We start from the raw sequence: 19,977 nt of genomic DNA on the forward strand, positions 1-19,977 counted from the left end.
AGGTAACGCTAGTCACGCTACCTGAATCACAGAAGCGCCAGGCAGGGACCAGAGTGTGGGGAAAGCCAGCTGCCTTTTCAGGGAACTGGAACTTCAGTTATGTGAACATCAGTATTCTGTGGCTGAATTTAGAGGTGTGATGATACCTTTCTGTGCCATTATTTATAGTGGGGTTAGGGGTCATTCACATCACGTGTTGACTATATGTCACAGGTATATGCCGGGATACTGTCAAAAAATTTTTCTGATACTTACTAAGGTATACCCGCAGATTAGCTGTAGGCTTTAGTAGACCAAATCTAGTCTAGTTCTGTTTGGTCTGTTTATGGCAGTATACCTTTAAAGGGGTACTCCGCCCCTATCCAAGGATAGGGAATAAGATGTCTGATCGCGGGGGCGTGGCCGGGCCGCTGAAGGAAATGGCCGCTTAAACCTGCAGCTCCGTAGCAGGCACTCTAACAGATGATAATTGCTCCTGCCAGCGACCTTACCGGCAACTTTAATTGGCCTCTTGGTCATCATGGCGACCTTTGGCAGGAAGTGCAACAACAAACAGGGGGACAACAAGTCTTTAAAACTGTTTTTTGCCCCTCAGAAGAGAGGTGCGTGGCTTCCTCCCCTACAAACTCTCGGCTCCTGTTGCCGCACCGAAACATGGCTCAGAGGACACCTAGAGCTGCACTCCCCTTGCCGACCACTAAAGCCGGTAACAACTGCAAACTCCCAGACAATTGGGGGCCTGCTGCCTAGACAGGGAAGATGGTGGTGGCTGCTGTGGAGGGAGAAGACGATACCTTACCTCTGTCCCCAGGGGAGACTACGGGGTTGGTCAGAGATGACAGCGGGTCTCCTAGCCACTTCACCTCTTCTCCTAAAGTGAGTCCTATAAAACAGAAACCGAGACTTACCTCCGATGCTGATATCACCTGGACTGCTAAACCCACTGAGACGCAGGGGGAGGAGGGAGACATCTTTGCCTCATATCAAACTACCTGCGCACATCGCTTCATAAGGACTTTTCATCCCTGCTGGGACCTGTCAGATCCTCTGTGTCAGCTCTAGAGAACAAGGTACAACATGTGGAACTTAAAATGGCGTTGTTCGCAACAGCTCATAATGAGCTGGTGGATGCCCATAATGCTCTTGACGATAAAGTTGTGACCGTCCAAGAGAAAATGGTGGATTTTGAGGACCATAATAGGCGCAATAATATCAAGTTTCGTGGCATCCCGGAGACTGTGCCCAACTCCCAATTGGCTAAATATGTTCAAGAATTGACAGGCCATTTTCTTCCCAATTTAGAGACCTTTGAATATAGCATTGACAGAGCCCATCGTGTGGCAAAGCCCAAATCTTTGCCTGAGGACCTCCCCAAAGATGTGCTTGCCAGATATACTTTTTACAAAACTAAAGATATGCTCTTGCCAATCTCCAGAAAACGAAGAACCTTACCAGCTCCATACGAGGATGTTCAGCTCTTCGTGGACTTGTCAGCGGCAATGCTACAGGCGAGGAGAAACCTGCACCCTCTCATACAAGAACTGCGCCGGATCCCATATCGCTGGGGCTTCCCCACAAAGCTGCTGGTCCTGCGCCAGAATAAGATGCAGGCTTTGCCGCTCTCCTTCAATGGGGTTATCCTGTTCCTGAGCACCCCGAATCCTATGGCTGACCCTCGGACAAGGGGTCTGTAGCACCCACCTGAACATGACTGCTGTAATAATCCCCCCTGGTTTGATGAGTATACTGTTTTATTGAGTGTCATGCTCACTGCTTTTTTTCTCTTCATAATACTCCCTTTCTCCACGTGCCCCACATAGGTGATAATATTTGATTTACACAGCTTTGTGTTTTTGTTTTCTTTCTCCTTTAGTCTCTCATTGCATTTGTTTGTTCTTTTTTTATTATTTTTATTTACTATATTTCATTATCAGTTTTTAGTGTCTGCATATAGATAGTCAGTGTCTGTTACTGAAAACGTGCACTGTGATATCCAAGTTGGCTCCTCTCTTCTCTACTTGTTCCTATTCTTTCTCTCCTTTCCTCTTTCTTTTCTTGATCTCTACTTGCGGGAGGTTAACTATGGGCTTGGAAATACTATCATTGAATGTCAACGGGCTTTCATGTGGCGTGAAGCGGTGAGATCATGCTCTGACGTTCTCTGCATACAGGAAACGCATATCTCTTCCACTAAGCCACCATCTTTGCGCCACAGGAGATTTCCAGTTATCATTGCTTCTTCTTTTCAGAAGAAGAAAAGAGGTGTTATGATTGCCTTTAGTGACAAAATAGCTATTAACATTATAACACAGTATGTTGACCCGCACAGCAGGTACATAATTGCAGCGGTTTCTATTGATAATACTACTTACACGATTGTTAATGTTTATGCACCCCATACCCACCAAGGGCGTTTTCTAGGCAAATTAATGCGCAAAGTAGCGTCACTACGTAAAGGTGCATTGATAGTATGTGTTGACTTTAACGCAGTCGTATCCCCGAAATGGGATCAGTCTTTCCCGACTGCCACACGTCCCTTTTACCTGGAGGCCTCTCTGATTAGATATGACCTCTTTGATATTTGGCGCCTCCACCATGCCTCTGAACGAGACTATACCCACTGTTCAGCAAGATTCCACACCTTCTCAAGGATAGATCTTATACTGATTGATAGACATTTAATACAGAAGGTGGAAAGTTCTCAGATAGGTACAAGGACGTGGTCTGATCACGCGCCGGTGTCTGTTACTGTGCAGGAGACATCACCAAAACATAGTGATTTTGTTTGGAGGGCTAACTCACACCTGATAGCACACTCTGATCACTCGACATTCTTAGGGGGGGTATTATCTGAATACTTTGCATTGAATGTTACACCAGAAGTTAGCTTCACCACTGTGTGGCTTGCTCACAAGGTGGTAATCAGAGGATCTTTTATTCAACTGGGAGCTACCCTGAAAAAGCGTAGAACTCTAGCGTTTAACGAGTCCCTCCGTAAGATTGACGCCTTGGAGGCCATCCAGAAATCTAACTACACGGCGGACATCGAAGACCAGTTACGATCTGAAAGGTTACATATCAGACGCCTATTGCTTCACGGCTAAGAGAAGGTGCTTAGGAGATCTAAACTCTCATTCTATCTTCATGATAATAAGACTGGTTCTCACTTGGCTCGGAAATTAAAACCTACTACAGTGACCCCCCCGACCTACGATGGCCCCGACATATGATGAAATCAACATACGATGGCCTCTCAGATGCCATCGCATGTCGATGTCAGCATCGACATACGATGCTTTTTTATGTCGGGGCCATCGCATTAAGTGCTATCCGGCAGCGCCAAATGCTTAAGCTGCTGCCGAATAGCAGCTTAATGTTCCCCGTGTGGTGCGGTAAGTATTACTTACCCCTCCACGATGCTCCGGGGTGCCCTCCGGGTCCAGCACTGGTCTTCCGGCGTCTTCTCGGCCCTCTCCGATGACGTCAATACGCTGCTGCGCACGCCATCCAATAGGAATGGCGTACGCAGCGGCATAATGACGTCGCTACGCAGGCCCAGTAAGGCCTTGCGGAAGACAGAAGAAGACCGGAGAAGACAGAAGAGGACAGGAGAAGACAGCGGAGAGCCCAGCGGAGGCCCGGGATCACCATCGGGAGCGGCGGGGACACCATCGCGAGCAGCGGGGACAGGTGAGTACAGCTTCCTATACTTTACATTGCACGGATCCCTCAACATCCGATGGATTTGACAAACGATGGCTCGTTTGGAACGAATTACCATCGTATGTTGAGGGACCACTGTACCTGTAAACAACGCATTTCAGTTCTGAAGCATCCCAAGATGCAACTGCCTCAGTTGTCCCCTAATCAGATAGCTAACGCATTTAGAGACTACTATGAGGCCCTTTATAATTTGAATCAAGACCCCCTTTGCCCCCAGCCGACCTAGGAGAGAATCAACACCTTTTTCACTTCTCTTCAGCTTCCTAAACTTCCATCCTCAACTTTAGCTTCCCTTAATGTCCCCATTACTGCTTCTGAGATCACCAACGCTGTTAAATCCTTACCTAACTGTCAGGCCCAAGGCCTGATTATGGAAACATACATGTGTCTTATAATTGCATCTATGTATAAACTAAGACCTGGGGGTGAGGGGTCATCCAGACGGTGTATCCTTTGTATTTGTGTATTGCAGTCAATTGGGGTCTGTTTGCTGTTTTCCTCTTTTTGAAGTCAGGAGTTTCTTTGATGTAGCAGGATGTAAGGGGTCTCTGGTCCCATATATGAGATAAGAGATGCCCCACCCCCTGGTGGGACCAGAGGGGAGGGGGAATGGAGTCCCTCCAAAAAGGAGATATATAATATGCAACAATGCTAGAGTGTGTTGTTAAGATCTGTGCCCCAAGCTGACAAGACCATCCTAAGAACAGCTGGAGACCCACTCTCATGGACTGGTATACTATTAAGCTGTAAGAACTTCATTTTTACTTTTCTGAACTTGATTGCTAAACTCTTTTATATATTTTTGTAACTGTATGTAATTTGTTTCTGTATTTTTATATAGTCAGCACTGTGATACCTTTTATCAGATTAAATGTTTAATTAATCAGCTCTGGTCTTTGATCTCTAAATATGTGAGCTCACCTTTCTGAAGGCAGCTCGGGTGAAACACGTTTATCTAAGGGTTAATTTAGTGACTTGCTGGGACTAGTAGTGGATACCCATAGGTCTGGCGGCTTTAACCCTTGCACCATCACACTCTCTCTAGCGTCTTGGCTGGACCGATAGGGTGTGATCGTGACACTAACAATAAAGCCCCAGGCCTGGATGGTCTCTCTAATGAATATTACAAGCAGTTTCTTCCGACTCTATTGCCACTCATATTTAACAACGCTATGGATACTGGTTCATTGCCTTCTGACATGTTAGATGCCCTTATAACTACCATTCCAAAACCAGGTAAATCTACTGATCGACCCATCTCCCTCCTTAATGGGCATGCTAAGATATATGCAAAGGGAGCAGAAGGGGTTCACTTTGGGTCGAGAGGCCCCTGATAATACCAGATGAGTCCTGTCTTTACTCCAACACGGAGAACAGACGAAGCTCCGGAATGTCTTTTTAACATTAGATGCTGAGAAGGCCTTCGACAGGGTGAACTGGCTATATACTTTTTCAGCTTTGAGGGCTTTTGGCTTTGAGGGCCCTATTCTCACAGCCATACAAGCTTTATACTCCAATCCTGTAGCGAGTGTCTTTACCAACGGTGCAGTTTCTCTGGCAGGTTCACCCTGTCGAATGGAACACGTCAGGGTTGCCCCCTGTCCCCGTTAATTTTTCTTATATCTATTGAACCTTTAGCCCATTTAATTCGCTTGAGCAATGACATCACTGGCATCACTGTGGACCATAAGTTGGCGCTTTTTTCTGATGATGTGCTCTTAACCCTGACTGACCCATTGGTGTCCTTGACGTCCTTGTTCCAAGTGTTAAATTCCTTCAGCGAATAGTCCTACTATAAATTGAATGTTACAAAGTCCCAAGTGTTGCCCATTGAAATTCCACCGGATTTATTGAATACGTTACAAGCCAAGTTCCCATTGGATTGGCAAAATAAATCTCTCTCTTACCTGGGCATACAACTAACCTCCCCTTCTTCCCTTTTCCAAACAAATTTTTTACCGATTTTGCCCACTCTTTCCTCTTACTTCTCTACCTACAATAAGCATATTCTCTCCTGGCTCAGACGGTTGGCCCCATTTAAGATGCTTTTGTGGCCTAAGCTGCTCTACCTGTTCCGCACTTTGCCGATAGCGATACCTTCCTCATACTTTAGACGAGTGATGACCCACAGCAGACTTGCAGGTGGACTGGGCAGACCTGATGTTGAGAGTTATTATAAGGCATGCAATTTAGCCCAGATGAGACACTGGTGGTCGGGGAACACGAATAAACTATGGGTGCAACTAGAGAAGACGTAGCACTGAATGTTCCTTGAAATCTAGGATGTTGGCCTCGCTATCTAATGCTCCCCTGGCCAAGACTCACCCAACATCAATTGATGTTTCTGACAAGTTTTGGAAATCTAGCCTTAAGGAATTCCCTAATTTTATTAGATGTCCACCTAGACAAATACCACTGGACCATTTATCATTGCATCCCTGGTCTTGACTTGTCGACCTGGAGAACAGCGGGTATCCAATCGCTTAACGACATTTTGGACAACACAAACAGCGTATATTTTCAATCCATTAGAGAACAGTTCTCTATCCCGAATACAGAATTCTACAAAAGTTTACAGATTAGGAGTCTACTGGCTACCGGCTGGTTGGATTCTTTCAAGATCCCTGCACGTCCGTCGGGCACACGGAGCTCCTCCCCTGAAGCAAGGAGGGGCATATCCTTTTTCTATGATCTCTTGGGAGATAAACTACACATAGAATCCTTCCCTTACATGGTGAAATGGGAGATGGATTTAAACATCACTATAGACCTAGAACAATGGCAGTCAGCTTTTAGCAACATCAAGAACATATTCAAATGTGTCACCCATCAAGAAGCTATTCTAAAAACCATCCATAGATGGTATTACACTCCATAGAGATTGCATAAAATTGATGCGTCTTGTTCGCAGTTGTGTTGGCGGGGGGTGTGGACACACTGGAACTTTAATACATGTGCTTTGGGAATGCCCGATGCTACAGTCGACCTGGAAAGGTATAAAACGGGTTATTTCCAGTCTGACAGGCTTGCCTGTTACACTGACCCCACCACTAGCTCTACTGTTGTTGGATCTGGACTCATTTGCTTTCACATTCAGATCTGTTGTAGCACATTTACTCATGTCCACCAAAATATGTATAGCTAGGCATTGGAAGTCTCCGTCTGTGCCAACACTGTCGGAGATTCTCTCCTATGTTAACCTTACATGCGAATACGAACACACATTTACTCTATCCCAGCATAGGGACCTAAATTTTCTGAAACATTGGGAAGTATGGATTCATAGCCCACACTATGTCTCTCTAAAGACAGCAGTACTTTAGGGATGCTGTCTCTTCCCTCTTTCCTTTCTCCATTTCTCTTTTTTCTAGCTAATCTCTTTTCTTTTTCTGCTCTTTTTTTCTATCCTTCTGGAGCTTTCATGGTGGGAGCCTACCAAACGCTGTTCACTAGTCAGAGGATGTAGCCACGTTTCACTCATTAGATCTCACTTCACTGGCCTGACATCTGTGCTTGACATCTGGTCATCTTGGTGCCTTCCTTGTATGCCTGAAACCTACTCGATGTTCTTATTACCGATTAGGACTATCGATTCTACTCAGTGGACTGGTACCTTAGGACAAAGATGATGCCTATTTGTGAACTCTTGCTGGACTGTTCTACCTGTTCCCCACAAAGGGGTTTTTGTTTACTTCCTTGATTCTCGAGGGCTAGTTGTGTAAAGCTCTCACTTTTGTTATTGATTGTTTAATTGATTGTTTTAGGGACCCCCATGATCTCTCCTGCAGCCCCCTGAGCCATCAGCTCTCCGGAGCTAAGTTTTCTCTGTGGCTTATAACAGGGGCCGGCAGTGCGTGACATCATGGTCCCTCCCCTTCATGATGTCATGCCCTGCCCCTCAATGCATGTCTATGGAAGGGGCATGGCAACAGTTACACCCCCTCCCATAGACTTGCATTAAGGGAGCGGGACGTGACATCATCAGGGGGCGGAGCCATGGCATCACGAACCGCCGATCCCTGTATCGCGAGTCATCAGCCATAGAGCAAACCTAGCTCCTGAGAGCTGATGACTCGAGGATGCAGGAGAGATCACGGGGGTCCTTGGATAGGGGATAAGATTTCTAGGGGCGGAGTACCCCTTTAATTTGCAGGGCCTAAAAGTAGAGTCTACCATGATAACATAAAACAGATCAAATTAACAGTTAGGGTACGTTCACACGAGCGGACCTACAGCATATTTTATGCTGCGGATCCGCCGCTGAAGGACCGCTGCATGGTGGCTTTACATGTGCCTGCTTGGAGTGGCAATACGCCGCTACGAGCACACACACTGCTATGTGCAATTTGCCGCGCTCACATTGTGGCCGCTCCCCCTGCTCCGTGAGCTAGGCCGAGAGCTGCCGCCATGTGCGAGTATACTGCGCATGCGCCCTGCGACTCGCACATAGCAGGGTGTCTTCACGTAGCGGCATATTGCCGCTCCGAGCAGGCACATGTAAAGCCCAGCAATTAACCTCATAAATGAAAGCACAACAGATGAGGATTACATATATCCAATTCTTTTATCCAAAGTTTTCTTCAACTGTTACATAAACAGAAATGAATGGATACAAAAAAGGATAAAGTAGCAGTAGTTGGTTGATCATTCACTCGTGGGATTCATCAGCCTCGAGTTTTGCAAAAACGCCAATTTTCCCGCACTGCGTTTTTTCAGTGAAAAAATGCCGTGTCCAGATGTTAGCTGCAAGTCAATGGTAAACTGCAAAATGCCAGATTCACTTGTCGTTTTTCAGTTTGGCGTTTTTTTTAATCCTTTTGGCTTTTTCAGCAATTTTGGGCTCAGAGGCTGGATTTTCACAACGCCTGCCAAAACCTAGTTTGGCGTTTTTTGCCCTAAAATCGTGGCATTTGTATCCCATAGAAGTCTAATGGAAAGCAAAAACGCCAAGAAAAACGCCATGTTGGTTTTAAATTTTGCGTTTTTTGCAGGCGGTTTTTATTCTTTTTTGGACTTTAGCGATCCAAAAAATTATGGAGATACCTTTTTTATTAAAATTTTGTAGGGTACCATAAAAAAAAATTATAAAAAAGATACAGTAGTGATGGAAAAAATTGTACCTAACGAAATGTATCTTTTTTTTATTACTAAATGTTTATACATTTTTAAACAGGGATCAAATTTATGTGAGCGGGTAAAGCACTAAAAATGTAGCCGACAATAATAAAAATGTAGTGTGTGTTTTTTTACATTTTTAAGGTAGTACTACTACTCCCAGCATGGAACACACTGTTCCATGATGGGAGTAGTAGTTACCGGTACTTATTGACAGATCGCCCGTTGCGATCCTCTTGTATAATGAATAGATGCTGGGCCGCTCTTCTCTGGTCCCCTGCATTGACGTATATATATATACACATATTCATATTTCCCGCAGAGAGCTGTGATTGGTCAGATGGTTCCAGCCAATCACAGCTCTCTGTGAGAAATCAGAATGTGTATATATACGGCGTGCAGGGGACCATAGGAGAGTGCCGGCCGCTGCATCTATACATTATACAGGAGCATCACAGCGGTTGTCAGGAGTGATACCCGCAGTGATCTTTCCTTAACTACAAGTACTACTACTCCCAACATGTAGTACACTCTGCTCCATGCTGGGAGCTGTAGTACCTGCATTAATAGACAGATTGCAGTGAGTGTCAGAAATTACACTTGCTGCGATCTGTCTATTAATGCAGGTACTACAGCTCCCAGCATGCAGCAGAGTGTGCTCCATGTTGGGAGTAGTAGTGCCTGCTAAAGGACACATTACAGCGGGTGTCACTACTGACACCCGCTGTGACCTTCCTGTCTATAGCAGAGATGCAGAGCGACTGTATACATCGCTTGCATCCCTGCTCTGCACTATACTCCGAGCCGGCCGCTCATTCATCTTTTCCTCAGAGCTGTGATTGGCTGCAACCATCTGGCCAATCACAGCTCTGGGCGTAAAATATGAACGGCCAGTGATGTGAATAGAGCAGAGATGTGAGCGCTGTATAGAGCCACATCACTGCTATATTATGAACGATCGCATCGGGTGTCAGACTGACACCTGGGGCGATCTGTCTATAGTACAGGTACTACTACTCCCAGCATGGAACAGTCTTGTTCCATGCTGGGAGTAGTAGTACTACATAAAAAATGTGAAAAAAAAGAGAAAAAAAAGTTACACACACACACACCCTTTATAAAAATATGTATTAAAATTTTGTTATAAAAAAATAAACATTTAGTTAACTACATTTTTACATCCCTACTGCATCCTTTTTTTTTTTTTTTTTTTGGTACCCAACTATTTTGTAAAAAAAAAAAAAAATAAAAAAATAAAGCAAAAGGGGCCAAAAACGGCAAATTCCACACAAAGGTAAAAATGCAGAAAAAACGCCAGAAAATGCCACAAAAATTGCAGGGCAAAAATCTCAGTGGAGTCCTAGCCTCACTGAGGTCTCCTGTTCCTGGCCGTGATCTATTGCATCTATCTCCTGCGGACTGGAAGTCGGACTGCTCAGTAGATCCGAGCACAGACCATTGAATTGGCGACGTTTCAGGAGATAGACTTGAGAAAGGGAGTTCTATCACGTGCACACCCACCACCATGTTGATAGGCTTGAGAAAGGGAGTTCTATCTCCTGAAACGTTGCCAATTCAATGGTCGGTGCTCGGATCTACTGAGCAGTCCGACTTCCAGCCTGCAGGAGATGCAATAGATCATGGCCAGGAACAGGAGACCTCGGTGAGGCTGATGAATCCCACAAGTGCCTGATCGACCAGCTACTGTTACTTTATTACTGGGTGATTATCCTTTTTTTTTGTATCCATTAATTTCTGTTTATGTAACAGTTGAAGAAAACTTTGGATAAAAGAATTGGATATATGCAATCCTCGTCTGCTGTGATTTCATTTATGAGGTTAATTAATTGCTGGAATTCTACTGGGAAATAGGGAGCCACCCAGGTGCTAATCAGTAATCCGCTGTGGTATTGTTAGATACATGTAAAGCCACCATGCAGTGGTCCTTCAGCGGCGGGTCTGCAGTGTAAAAAACGCTGTGGGTCTGCTCGTGTGAACGTACCCTTAGACTAAAACCTATGTAGCTAAGCCACAGGTACTCTGTGGTATATTTTTTTAAATACCTTTTTAAAGGTGTTATCCAGTATAATAAAAACAGCTTTCTTTAAAAAAAATAAAAATAAAAAAAAAACGCTTCACATCTGTCCTCAGATTGTGAGAGGTATTACAGCTCAGTTTCATTGAAGTGAAATGGGCCAAGTTGTAATACCACACACAAGCTGAGGACAGGTGTGGTGCTGGTTTTGGAAGAATTTTGCTCTGTTTTTCTATTCCTTGACAACCCTGTTAGGGTGCGTTCACACGTCGGAATTCAAGAGGAATTCGAGCAGAAAAAAATTACGTCCGAAAAATCGAAATTACATTGCGAGCGGAAATGCGTGCGGAAATGCGAGCGGAATTGCGCACGGAAAGGGGGAAGAAGGAAGGAGAGGGTTTGTGGGAGGGCCAAATCATCCATTTTATGATTGTGCTAGTCAGAAATTAGAGCTGCAAGTGTTATATAAGCCCCAAAATGTCCCGAAAAAAATCTACAAATGGCTGACGAGTAAAAAAAAAGGGCGGAGTGTGGGGTGGAGAATGGGTGTCATCCTTTTTCCATGGGCTATCTCTTCTACATTTTTCCGCGCGCATTCCGTGCGGAAATGATCTCGGGCGTAAATTTTTTTCCCATTGACTTCAATTAAATTCTGCTAGCGGATTCCGCTTGAAGAATGAACATGCTCTTGCTTCAAGCGGAACGGAATTCAGCGTCGGAATTCCGCTAGCGGAATTTACGCTATGTGAACAGGACAGTGGAAATGACATTGAAGTCAATGGCAGAGGAGATGGCAATTCTTTTGGAGCGGATAATTCAAGAGGAATTACTCGAGTAAATTCCTCTTGAATTCCGACGTATGAACGGGCCCTTTGGGCTAGGTTTCCACACAGGTTTTTTTCTGCCACTGCAGTTTTTAAGCCAAACCAAGAAGTGTACTCAAAAGGAAAGGGAAATATAAAAAAAAAGGACTTATATTTCTCCTTCCTGCTGGATCCACTTCTGAGTTAGGCTCAAAAATGGCAGTGGCAGTTTTCCAAAAAAACACCAGAAAAAATACCTGTGTGGAAACCTGGCCAAAAGGTAGTAAAAAGTTTACCACCACCACAGCCCTGAAACATGACTTGAATGGGCCTTATCCAAGAATAGAAAAACAGAGCTAATTTCTTCCAAAACCAGCAACACACCTGTCCTCAGGTTGTGTGTTCTTTTACAATTTGGCTCCATTCACTTAAACAAAACTGAGCTGCATTACCACACCCAACCTGAAAACAAGATTGATGCTGTATTTTTTTTTTTTTTAAGAAATATGTTATCGAGGACTAGAAAAGCAGAGCATATTTAAAAAGAGTACCTGTCATGATCTTGTTAAATTGTCTAATCCTCCCAGTTCACTGCCCCCATCATGATAAACCCCTGCCTGTATTGTTATTATTTGTTAGTTTTCTTCCTTGATATTGCTTTGTATTTTCTGCTCAGTCTCAGTCAGATTCACAGACTGGGAAGGGGCGTTCCCCAGCAGGTGTGACATCATCTGAAATTATACAGGGGAGAACTTCCTCCCTCACTCTGCTACACACAGCCCAGAGAAGTTCAGTGAGAGATGAGCTATGATTGGTTAAGGCCACACACACACACACACACACACACACACACACACACACCTCAGCACTCCAGACTGCATTTCTTGATTTTGGACTTCTGCAAGGTCAGCAGGAGTCCCAGGTTGGTGCAAGAGATGGGGGTGGGGTGGGGGATGTGCTCTGGACAAGTAGGGAGACACCTGGTGGCAGTTTTTTTTTTTTTTAAACGCAAATAAAACTTTTTTTATTTTATTTAAACAAAGTACATTAGAAAGACTTTATTTACCATAAGGAGTGCAATAGCAAAAATTAGTTTTAATGACAGTGTCCATTTAAGTGATTTAGCTGATCTCACAGTAATTGGTGATGGGAGTAGCAAAATGTAGATGGGGAAAAGAAGACGGCACCAAATCAAAGAAATAATGTGTTATATATGTACTTTTTTTTTTTTTGTTAGGATCAGGATACCAGATATCACAAGTGCCAAGTATTTTCAGACCAACAAGAACATTCAAACCAGGTGATGTTTTCTGATGATGAATGGGACGAAGAAGCAGAAAAACTTTATGCCTGGAGTCAAAGCCTATCTTTGGAAGAATCTGGAATGCCATCTCCTGTTCACCTATAAGAAAAGCCTATGTGTAAATGACATTTGACTATATTGTACTGTGTACAATCACTGAATAAATCATATCCTGTGCTAGGATCCTTTTTTTAAATTTTTTTTATTTAAACAATATGTAGATCTAAAAAATGTTTAATGGTGGTTACATGTTGTTTATAATACAACATGGGTGCCCCAATATAATGGTAAGTTTACATAGCAGCTATTCTTTGATTGCCCCAGTCAGGTGAATAGGGCTTTGGCTCCGTATGACTATACCTTAAAACAGTGTTTCCCTAGCGTCCCTCAGCAGCACAATATGGGGTGTTTCACGCCCACTGTGCGCCCATGGGACGTTAGAAATTTTAATAACAAAAGCAATTAGGAGTCCCCTCCCCACTAGCCCATATAATGGGCTTACCTTCCGCGTAATGCAGAGTTTTTCTTTGTCCGCTGCATGTACGGGCTCCCGTGTGACAGCTGTTGCTCGGGCAGCGGCCCTTTGCGCAGTCTCACATGGGATTATGAACCAGAAGTGCACAGTGTGTCACTTCCAGTTTACGTTTTCTTCTTTTCTCGCGCTAATTTCTTAAAGTTTGCAACTTTTTTACTTTTCTGCCTTATTTTAGCCAGGCTTTGGAGAATAATTAATCTTTTTCTGACATTTCTATTTTATTTTCTTGCCTCGTCTCTGCGCTGGATCAGATGATCCTGGAGGGGGCGGGGCTTATCTCTGGCAGGAAATCTCTGGATATTTAAACCCTGCCTTTTTCACCTGCTCTCCCTGTCAGGACATTTGTTTCTCTGCAGGATGGAGAGTTTGGGAGTCTGTGAAGTGATCTCTATCATTTACTCACTTTCTTGCTGCTTTGTAGCATGTATTCCTCTGATTTAGGTTTTGTTCTTTAGAGGCATTTAAACTTTTTTTTTCTCTGCTTGCTAATGGAATTTTTTTTCTCCTTATTTTTCAATTGCCTATGGATCCATCTGGCAATACTGGTGGCGGTAAAGCATTTCTCTTGTAGAAAATGTGACACTCCAATCCCTGATGATTACCCTTATGCGGAGTGTAGCATATATAGACCAAATCCAATGGACACAAATGAACCCAGTCAGGGATGTGGTTATCTTGGTTCAGGAGTCTTAAGAAATTGGAGGACAAGCTATCCCTCTCCAAGTCCAAGCCTAAAAAATCTAGAAGAGATGTGACTGTCTTTAGGTGAATACTTCACTGTGGTTGACATTGCGTACCCTTCCACTGATTCAGAGCCTGTTCCCTATTGATAGGATTCAGAAGCTAAGTTAGTCCAGACCGAGGGTCTACTTGAGGGGAAGGAGGCCCCTTCTACTTCTAAGGGGCATAGGATCTTTTCTTTTGATGAGACCAAGAAATCCTTGATGAAGAGTTCGATTAAGAATCCAGAGGAGGCTCCTTCTTGGCGAAAAGATTTCATACCTTGTACCCCTTTGCTGAGGAAGAGACCTCTTCTTGGGTAGAGCCACCGAAGGTTGACTTCACTGTCTCTAAGCTGGCAAAAAAGGACCATACTGCCGAGGACGGTTCTAATCTGAAGGATCCTATGGATAGGCCTATTGAGCTCACATTAAAGAGAGCCTATTCCACTGCTTCTGGCTCTAACTTAGTGGCTGCTGCCACTCATGAAGTTAGTAGAGCTCCAAAAAGGTGGTTCTCAGGCTCAGGAGGATATCGAAGGTCAACTTAGCCATGGACTTCCTTGTAGACTCTGCCCTACAAGTCAACCTAGCTTCTAAAAACATGGCCCTCTCTACGGCCGCTCGTAGGGCTCTGTGGATACGCCCTTGGGGAGCTTACCATTCCTCAAAATTTCAATTATGCCATCTAGATTTTTCCCCTGAATAATTATCCGGGCCTCAGCTAGACATCATCATGGAGGTTATGTCTGATCGCAAGGAGAAGTCCTTGCCCCTTCCTAAACCTGTACGCCGGATCACTACTAGAGGAAACTCACCTCCTAGATCCAGACGTGGGCGACAATCTTATAGAGGAAGAGGTTCCCGAAACCAGGAGAGGTGCTGGGTCATCTAAGGATATAAACAAGAAGTCAGATTATTTTTTATGTTTTGTGTCTTCCTCTAATACAGGACCATTTTGTCCTGTCAATAGTATCAGACAGGTACTTACCTCTTCTCCATCAGTGCCCTGGAGAAAGGATTATTTTTTTTCTCCCCCGTTGTGTTCTCCAAGGAGAGAGATCCTGGAGGAGTCCATTCTGGAGTTTCTTGCCCTAAGGGCAGTAGAACCAGGTTTCCCCTTCCAAAGTAGGAAGGGGAGTGTACTCTCCCGTCTTTTTAGTTCCCAAACCATCAGGCAAATTCCGGTTAATAGTAGATCTCAGGTATCTAAACCAGTTTATTGTCAGTAAGAAATTCAGAATGGAGACTATCCGCACACTCTGAAGGTGTATGGGTTCAGGGAACCCTGTTGCACCTTCAGTTTTGGGTACTACCCTTTGGAATCTCGACAGCCCCCTTCATTTTCACGAATATGGTTTCCGTCATGATGGCGGTTCTTTGTATAAAAGGGAATAAGAATAATTCCTCATCTTGACAATTGGCTGCTATTAGCAGAGTCAAGAGAGTTATTGCAGAGTCACATACAGAGAACTCTCAATCTCTTAGACGATCTAGGCTGGATAGTAAACCATGAAAAATCTTGCCTCTGACCACCTACAATAGGATCCTGTCTTGGATACAGGATCAACACAAGTCAGATGGTCCTCTGTCTGTCACAAGAAAGGAAGGAGCGACTAAAGACCGCTGTGAAGCATATACTCAGACTTCACCAGATATCAATAAGAACCTTGATGAAGATACTGGGACTAATGTCCTCTTCCATAGAAGCAGTCCCTTGGGTGCTTTGGCATCTGAGACCTTTATAATCCGAAGTCCTCAGTCAATGGAACAGGTCACTCTCCAGCCTAGACAAGAAGATGACTCTGACCTCGTCAGTTCGAGGCTCCCTAACCTGGTGGACACGCCTACAGGACGGCAAGGACTTTGAGAAGCCGAATTGGATCATAATTACCACAGACACCTCAGGTACCCGGTGGGGAGCCCATGTGCTTCACAAAAAAGTTCAAGGAACTTGGAAGCAGGCAGAAAGGATAATTTCATAAAGTGCCAGAGAACTGAGAGCCATTTACTTGGCCCTACTAAACTTTGCCCCCTTCCCCAAGGACAAACCAGTAAAGATCAGGACTGACAACATAGTGTCGGTATATTACATCAACAAGCAAGGGGGCACCAGATCAAAAATCCTTCTCAAGGAAGTAGGCAAGATCATGTCTTAGGCAGAGAACTGGGTATCACGGATATCTGCAGTTCACATCAGGGACACACACACACACACAATATGCTCGCAGATTGCCTATCCAGGGACAGGACGCTACCAGGGGAATGGTCACTGAACCTTTTAATTTTTCTTCAACTAACCGAGATGTGGGGGATGCCAGAGATGGATTTAATGGCCACAAAGAACAATGCAAAGCTCACAAAAAGTTTTGCTCCCTGTATCCTACGGACAATTCGCTGGTAGTGGACGCCATGACCATTCCTTGGACTTTCGACCTAGTTTACGTCTTTCCCACTGTGCCCATGATTCCCAAGGTGTTGAAGATCAGAAGGGATCAGGTCTCAGTTATTGCAATAATGCCTTTCTGGCCCAAAAGATCCTGGTTTGCCCTACTCCTGTCCATGAGTCGAGGGATATATTGGAGGCTTCCTCTCAGGCGGGATCTGGTGACACAGGGAACACTGTTCTGTCACAGCCTCAGATCGTACAATCTAACAGCCTGGAGGTTGACCGCTCCCTACTAAGGGACAGAGGTTATTCTGGAAGAGTATTGGACACTCAAGGAGTGAAGCTACCAACAGGTCTTATGCAAGAATTGGAACAATTTTTCAGACCTGGTCTTTATCCAAAGATATTAATCCTTCCAATCTTGAGATCTTAGATTTCCTTCAGGATCGATTTGATAAAGGTCTGTCACCCAGTATGCTAAAGGTTCAAGTTTCAGCTCTCTCAGCGGTTCTTCACAGAAGACTTCTGTTAATACCAGAATTGAAATCTTTTATTAAGGCTGTGTCTCGCCTCAGACCCAGAATCATTAGACCGGTTGCGCCATGGGATTTACCTTTAGTCTTAAAGAAGTTGTCTCTTCATCCTTTTGAACCCATTCAAGAGATAGATCTAAAGCTTCTTTCTTTTAAGATGGCCTTTTTATTAGTTATTACTTTGGCTAAAAGAGTAGGTGAGTTGCAGGCTCTCTTCTAAGGAGCCTTACACAATTTTTCTCGAGGACAAGGTCCTATTGAGATTTCTCCTTACTTTCCTATCAAAGTGTGCATCCTTCCAGAACACCAATCAGGTTATTGCCCTACCTACTCTTCCAGAAAGTGAGGACCAACTTCTAAAGAATTTAGATGTTGTCTGTTGTCTCAAGGTTTACCTTGAACGAACTTTTCCATTTAGCAAAGAAGGCCTCTAAACCCACTATATCCAGGTGGATATCTGGCTGCATTCACTTTTGTTATACTTTAGAGGGTCTTGACCCTCTTTTTTGTAAGGCTCATTCTACCAGGTCGGTAGGTCCGTCCTGGGCAGAAAGATGCTCTGTTCCAATTGAACAGATATGCTTAGCTGCTACCTGGTCTAGTCAGTCAACTTTTTTTTCGTTTTTATAGAATACAGTCTAGACTCTCTCTACAGCCGAGTTTTGTTAACTCTGTTATCAATACTGTCAAGCATTGAGACCCTCCCTATGGGGTACTCTCCTTGCTAAATCCCCATAGTGTGCTGCTGAGGGACTCTAGGGAAGATATGATTTGATTGATAATGTTTTTTCTTAGTCTCCTCAGCAGCACGACTCCCTCCCTATACTGTAATCTTATTTTTTTCTACTTTATAACTACTCTGCATTATGCGGAAGGTAAGCCCATTATATGGGCTAGTGGGGAGGGGACTCCTAATTGCTTTTGTTATTAAAATTCCTAATGCCCCTTGGGCGCACAGGCGCGTGAAACACCCCATATTGTGCTGCTGAGGAGACTAAGGGAAAACAGATTATCAATCAAATCATATCTTCCTAACTAGTGTGCCACAAGTTGTTGCAAAACTACAACTCCTAGCATGCCCCGTCCAATGCTTGTTTCCTTGCCAAAACAATTCTCTTTTTGTTACTCAGAAATGGTTTCTTTTGGCAGCAATTTAACCATAAAGGGCTGATTCTCCCCATGTCCTGAGTTGATACTGAGATGTGTCTGGTACTTGATAACTGTAAGCATTTATGTGCACCCTAATACACTTGAGTATACTTTCAAAGTACTTGCAAACTTACATGTCTTAAGATAAATCACAGTCCATCTTTACTTTATTTAGTTGAGTGGTTCTTGCCCTAATGTAAATTTAGAATAGTTTTTGTATAGGGCTATACACTGTATGGGACTGTGTACCAATCCTACTGTTACCAAACATAACTGATGCCTTAAACACATTGGGACAACACGTTGACCAGTTGACCATAACAACCAATCAGATCGCTTCTTTCATTTTTCAGAGGCCTTTTCAAAAATGAAAGAAGCAATCTGATTGGTTGCTAAAGGCAACTGGTCAACTTTTCCTATGCACAAGTTTTGATAAATCTCCGCCATTATGATTTCAAGGTATTTCACAAATGAACTCTTGACAAGGCATAGCATAACTAAAAAACATTCCTGGTGACTACCAGGTGCACAAAATGGCCATCAAAGCAAAAGGCTACGTTTATTCTAAAATATGTAACATTCTGGTTTAACACTTTTGTGTTGACTACTTAATTCTATCTCTGATTGGCTTCAGTATGAATTTACAATGCAGACAAAAAAAATAAAAATAAAACAGGAATAAAAAGATGTGTCTTTTGACTAGTATATTTTACAGATACATGGAAATAAGTTGATTTGATAAATCAACTTTGATAAATTAATACTGTAAATAAAGAGAACAATGTATAATGCACTTACCTTGGCTTAGGTCTTTTATTGCATCTAAAAATGCAAAGTTATAGAAAACATCATAAGCTGTAAGAAAAAGGCACACAACCTGCAATGTGTTTGAAGACTAAAAATTTTATTTACATCTTTTTATACAGAACTGTACATAGTTTATATTAAAACAATATTAAGATATGTTACACCCATCCAAAAACAAGTTTAAAAGCGTAAAACAGTTATAAAAAGTTATCCTCATATCAAGTTCTACTAATTAGCCCTGGGGGAGAGTTTTTCAGTGGCACATTACCACAAAAAAAACATCTCAGAACATGGCTTAGTTGTTGAATGGTTAAAAATTTTAAATTCTGGTTACTTTTCTTTATCTGCCTTGGTACATGTGAATACACATTACCTGGGTTGAAGCCATCACCAATGGATATATATCCATATTTTTTTTTATTCATTGGCATTATTACTTAGTAGCACAGAAGACCAAGAAGTAAAGTAGCTCTTCCTGGCTAGATGCATTGTATGAATTAATGAAGTCCTGTGATTACAGCAGCCTCTGCAAAGAGTGATATCAATTCACAAGCAAAAAAGGACCTTGGTTCATCTACACTGCCCAGTGAGAATTTTTAGAGATTAGATAGATCTAGGATAGGTTATATTTAAGTGAAATGAAAACACTATACATTAGGTGAATAGATACATTTTGGTTTGGTTAGTCAAAGAGTATGGATTATACATAGGTTATAAATGTACAGTAGATAATATAGTTTAGCCATTTGTCATGCAGTGTTTGCATTCATTTATGAATTTGAGCAGCTGTAGTGTTCTTCAGTCAGGGCACAATAAATTTTACAAACCATAAATGTTACAAAATGTTTAATAAATGTAAGGTGATA

The 19,977-nt window shown here is 43.2% G+C and overlaps 1 protein-coding gene across 6 annotated transcripts in view; it reads left to right on the plus strand.

Annotated features, from left to right (window-relative positions):
- The window catches only part of C2HXorf58 (chromosome 2 CXorf58 homolog), a 62,578-nt gene extending 43,487 nt beyond the window's left edge, over window positions 1–19,091 (plus strand). For 5 of the 6 annotated variants that reach the window (XM_056558582.1, XM_056558584.1, XM_056558581.1 and 2 more), the window contains exon 9: window positions 12,914–19,091. In XM_056558582.1, the coding sequence (XP_056414557.1) occupies window positions 12,914–13,084 (171 nt within the window). In that variant the 3' untranslated portion in view covers window positions 13,085–19,091. Of the gene's footprint in view, window positions 1–1,435; window positions 1,727–12,913 lie in introns of those variants that run through there. The other variant, XM_056558585.1, reaches the window with a different exon arrangement.
- The last annotated feature ends 886 nt before the right edge of the window (window positions 19,092–19,977 follow it).

The sequence above is a fragment of the Hyla sarda genome, chromosome 2 (genome assembly GCF_029499605.1).
Source record: "Hyla sarda isolate aHylSar1 chromosome 2, aHylSar1.hap1, whole genome shotgun sequence".
In the NCBI taxonomy this organism is placed as follows: Eukaryota; Metazoa; Chordata; class Amphibia; order Anura; family Hylidae; genus Hyla; species Hyla sarda.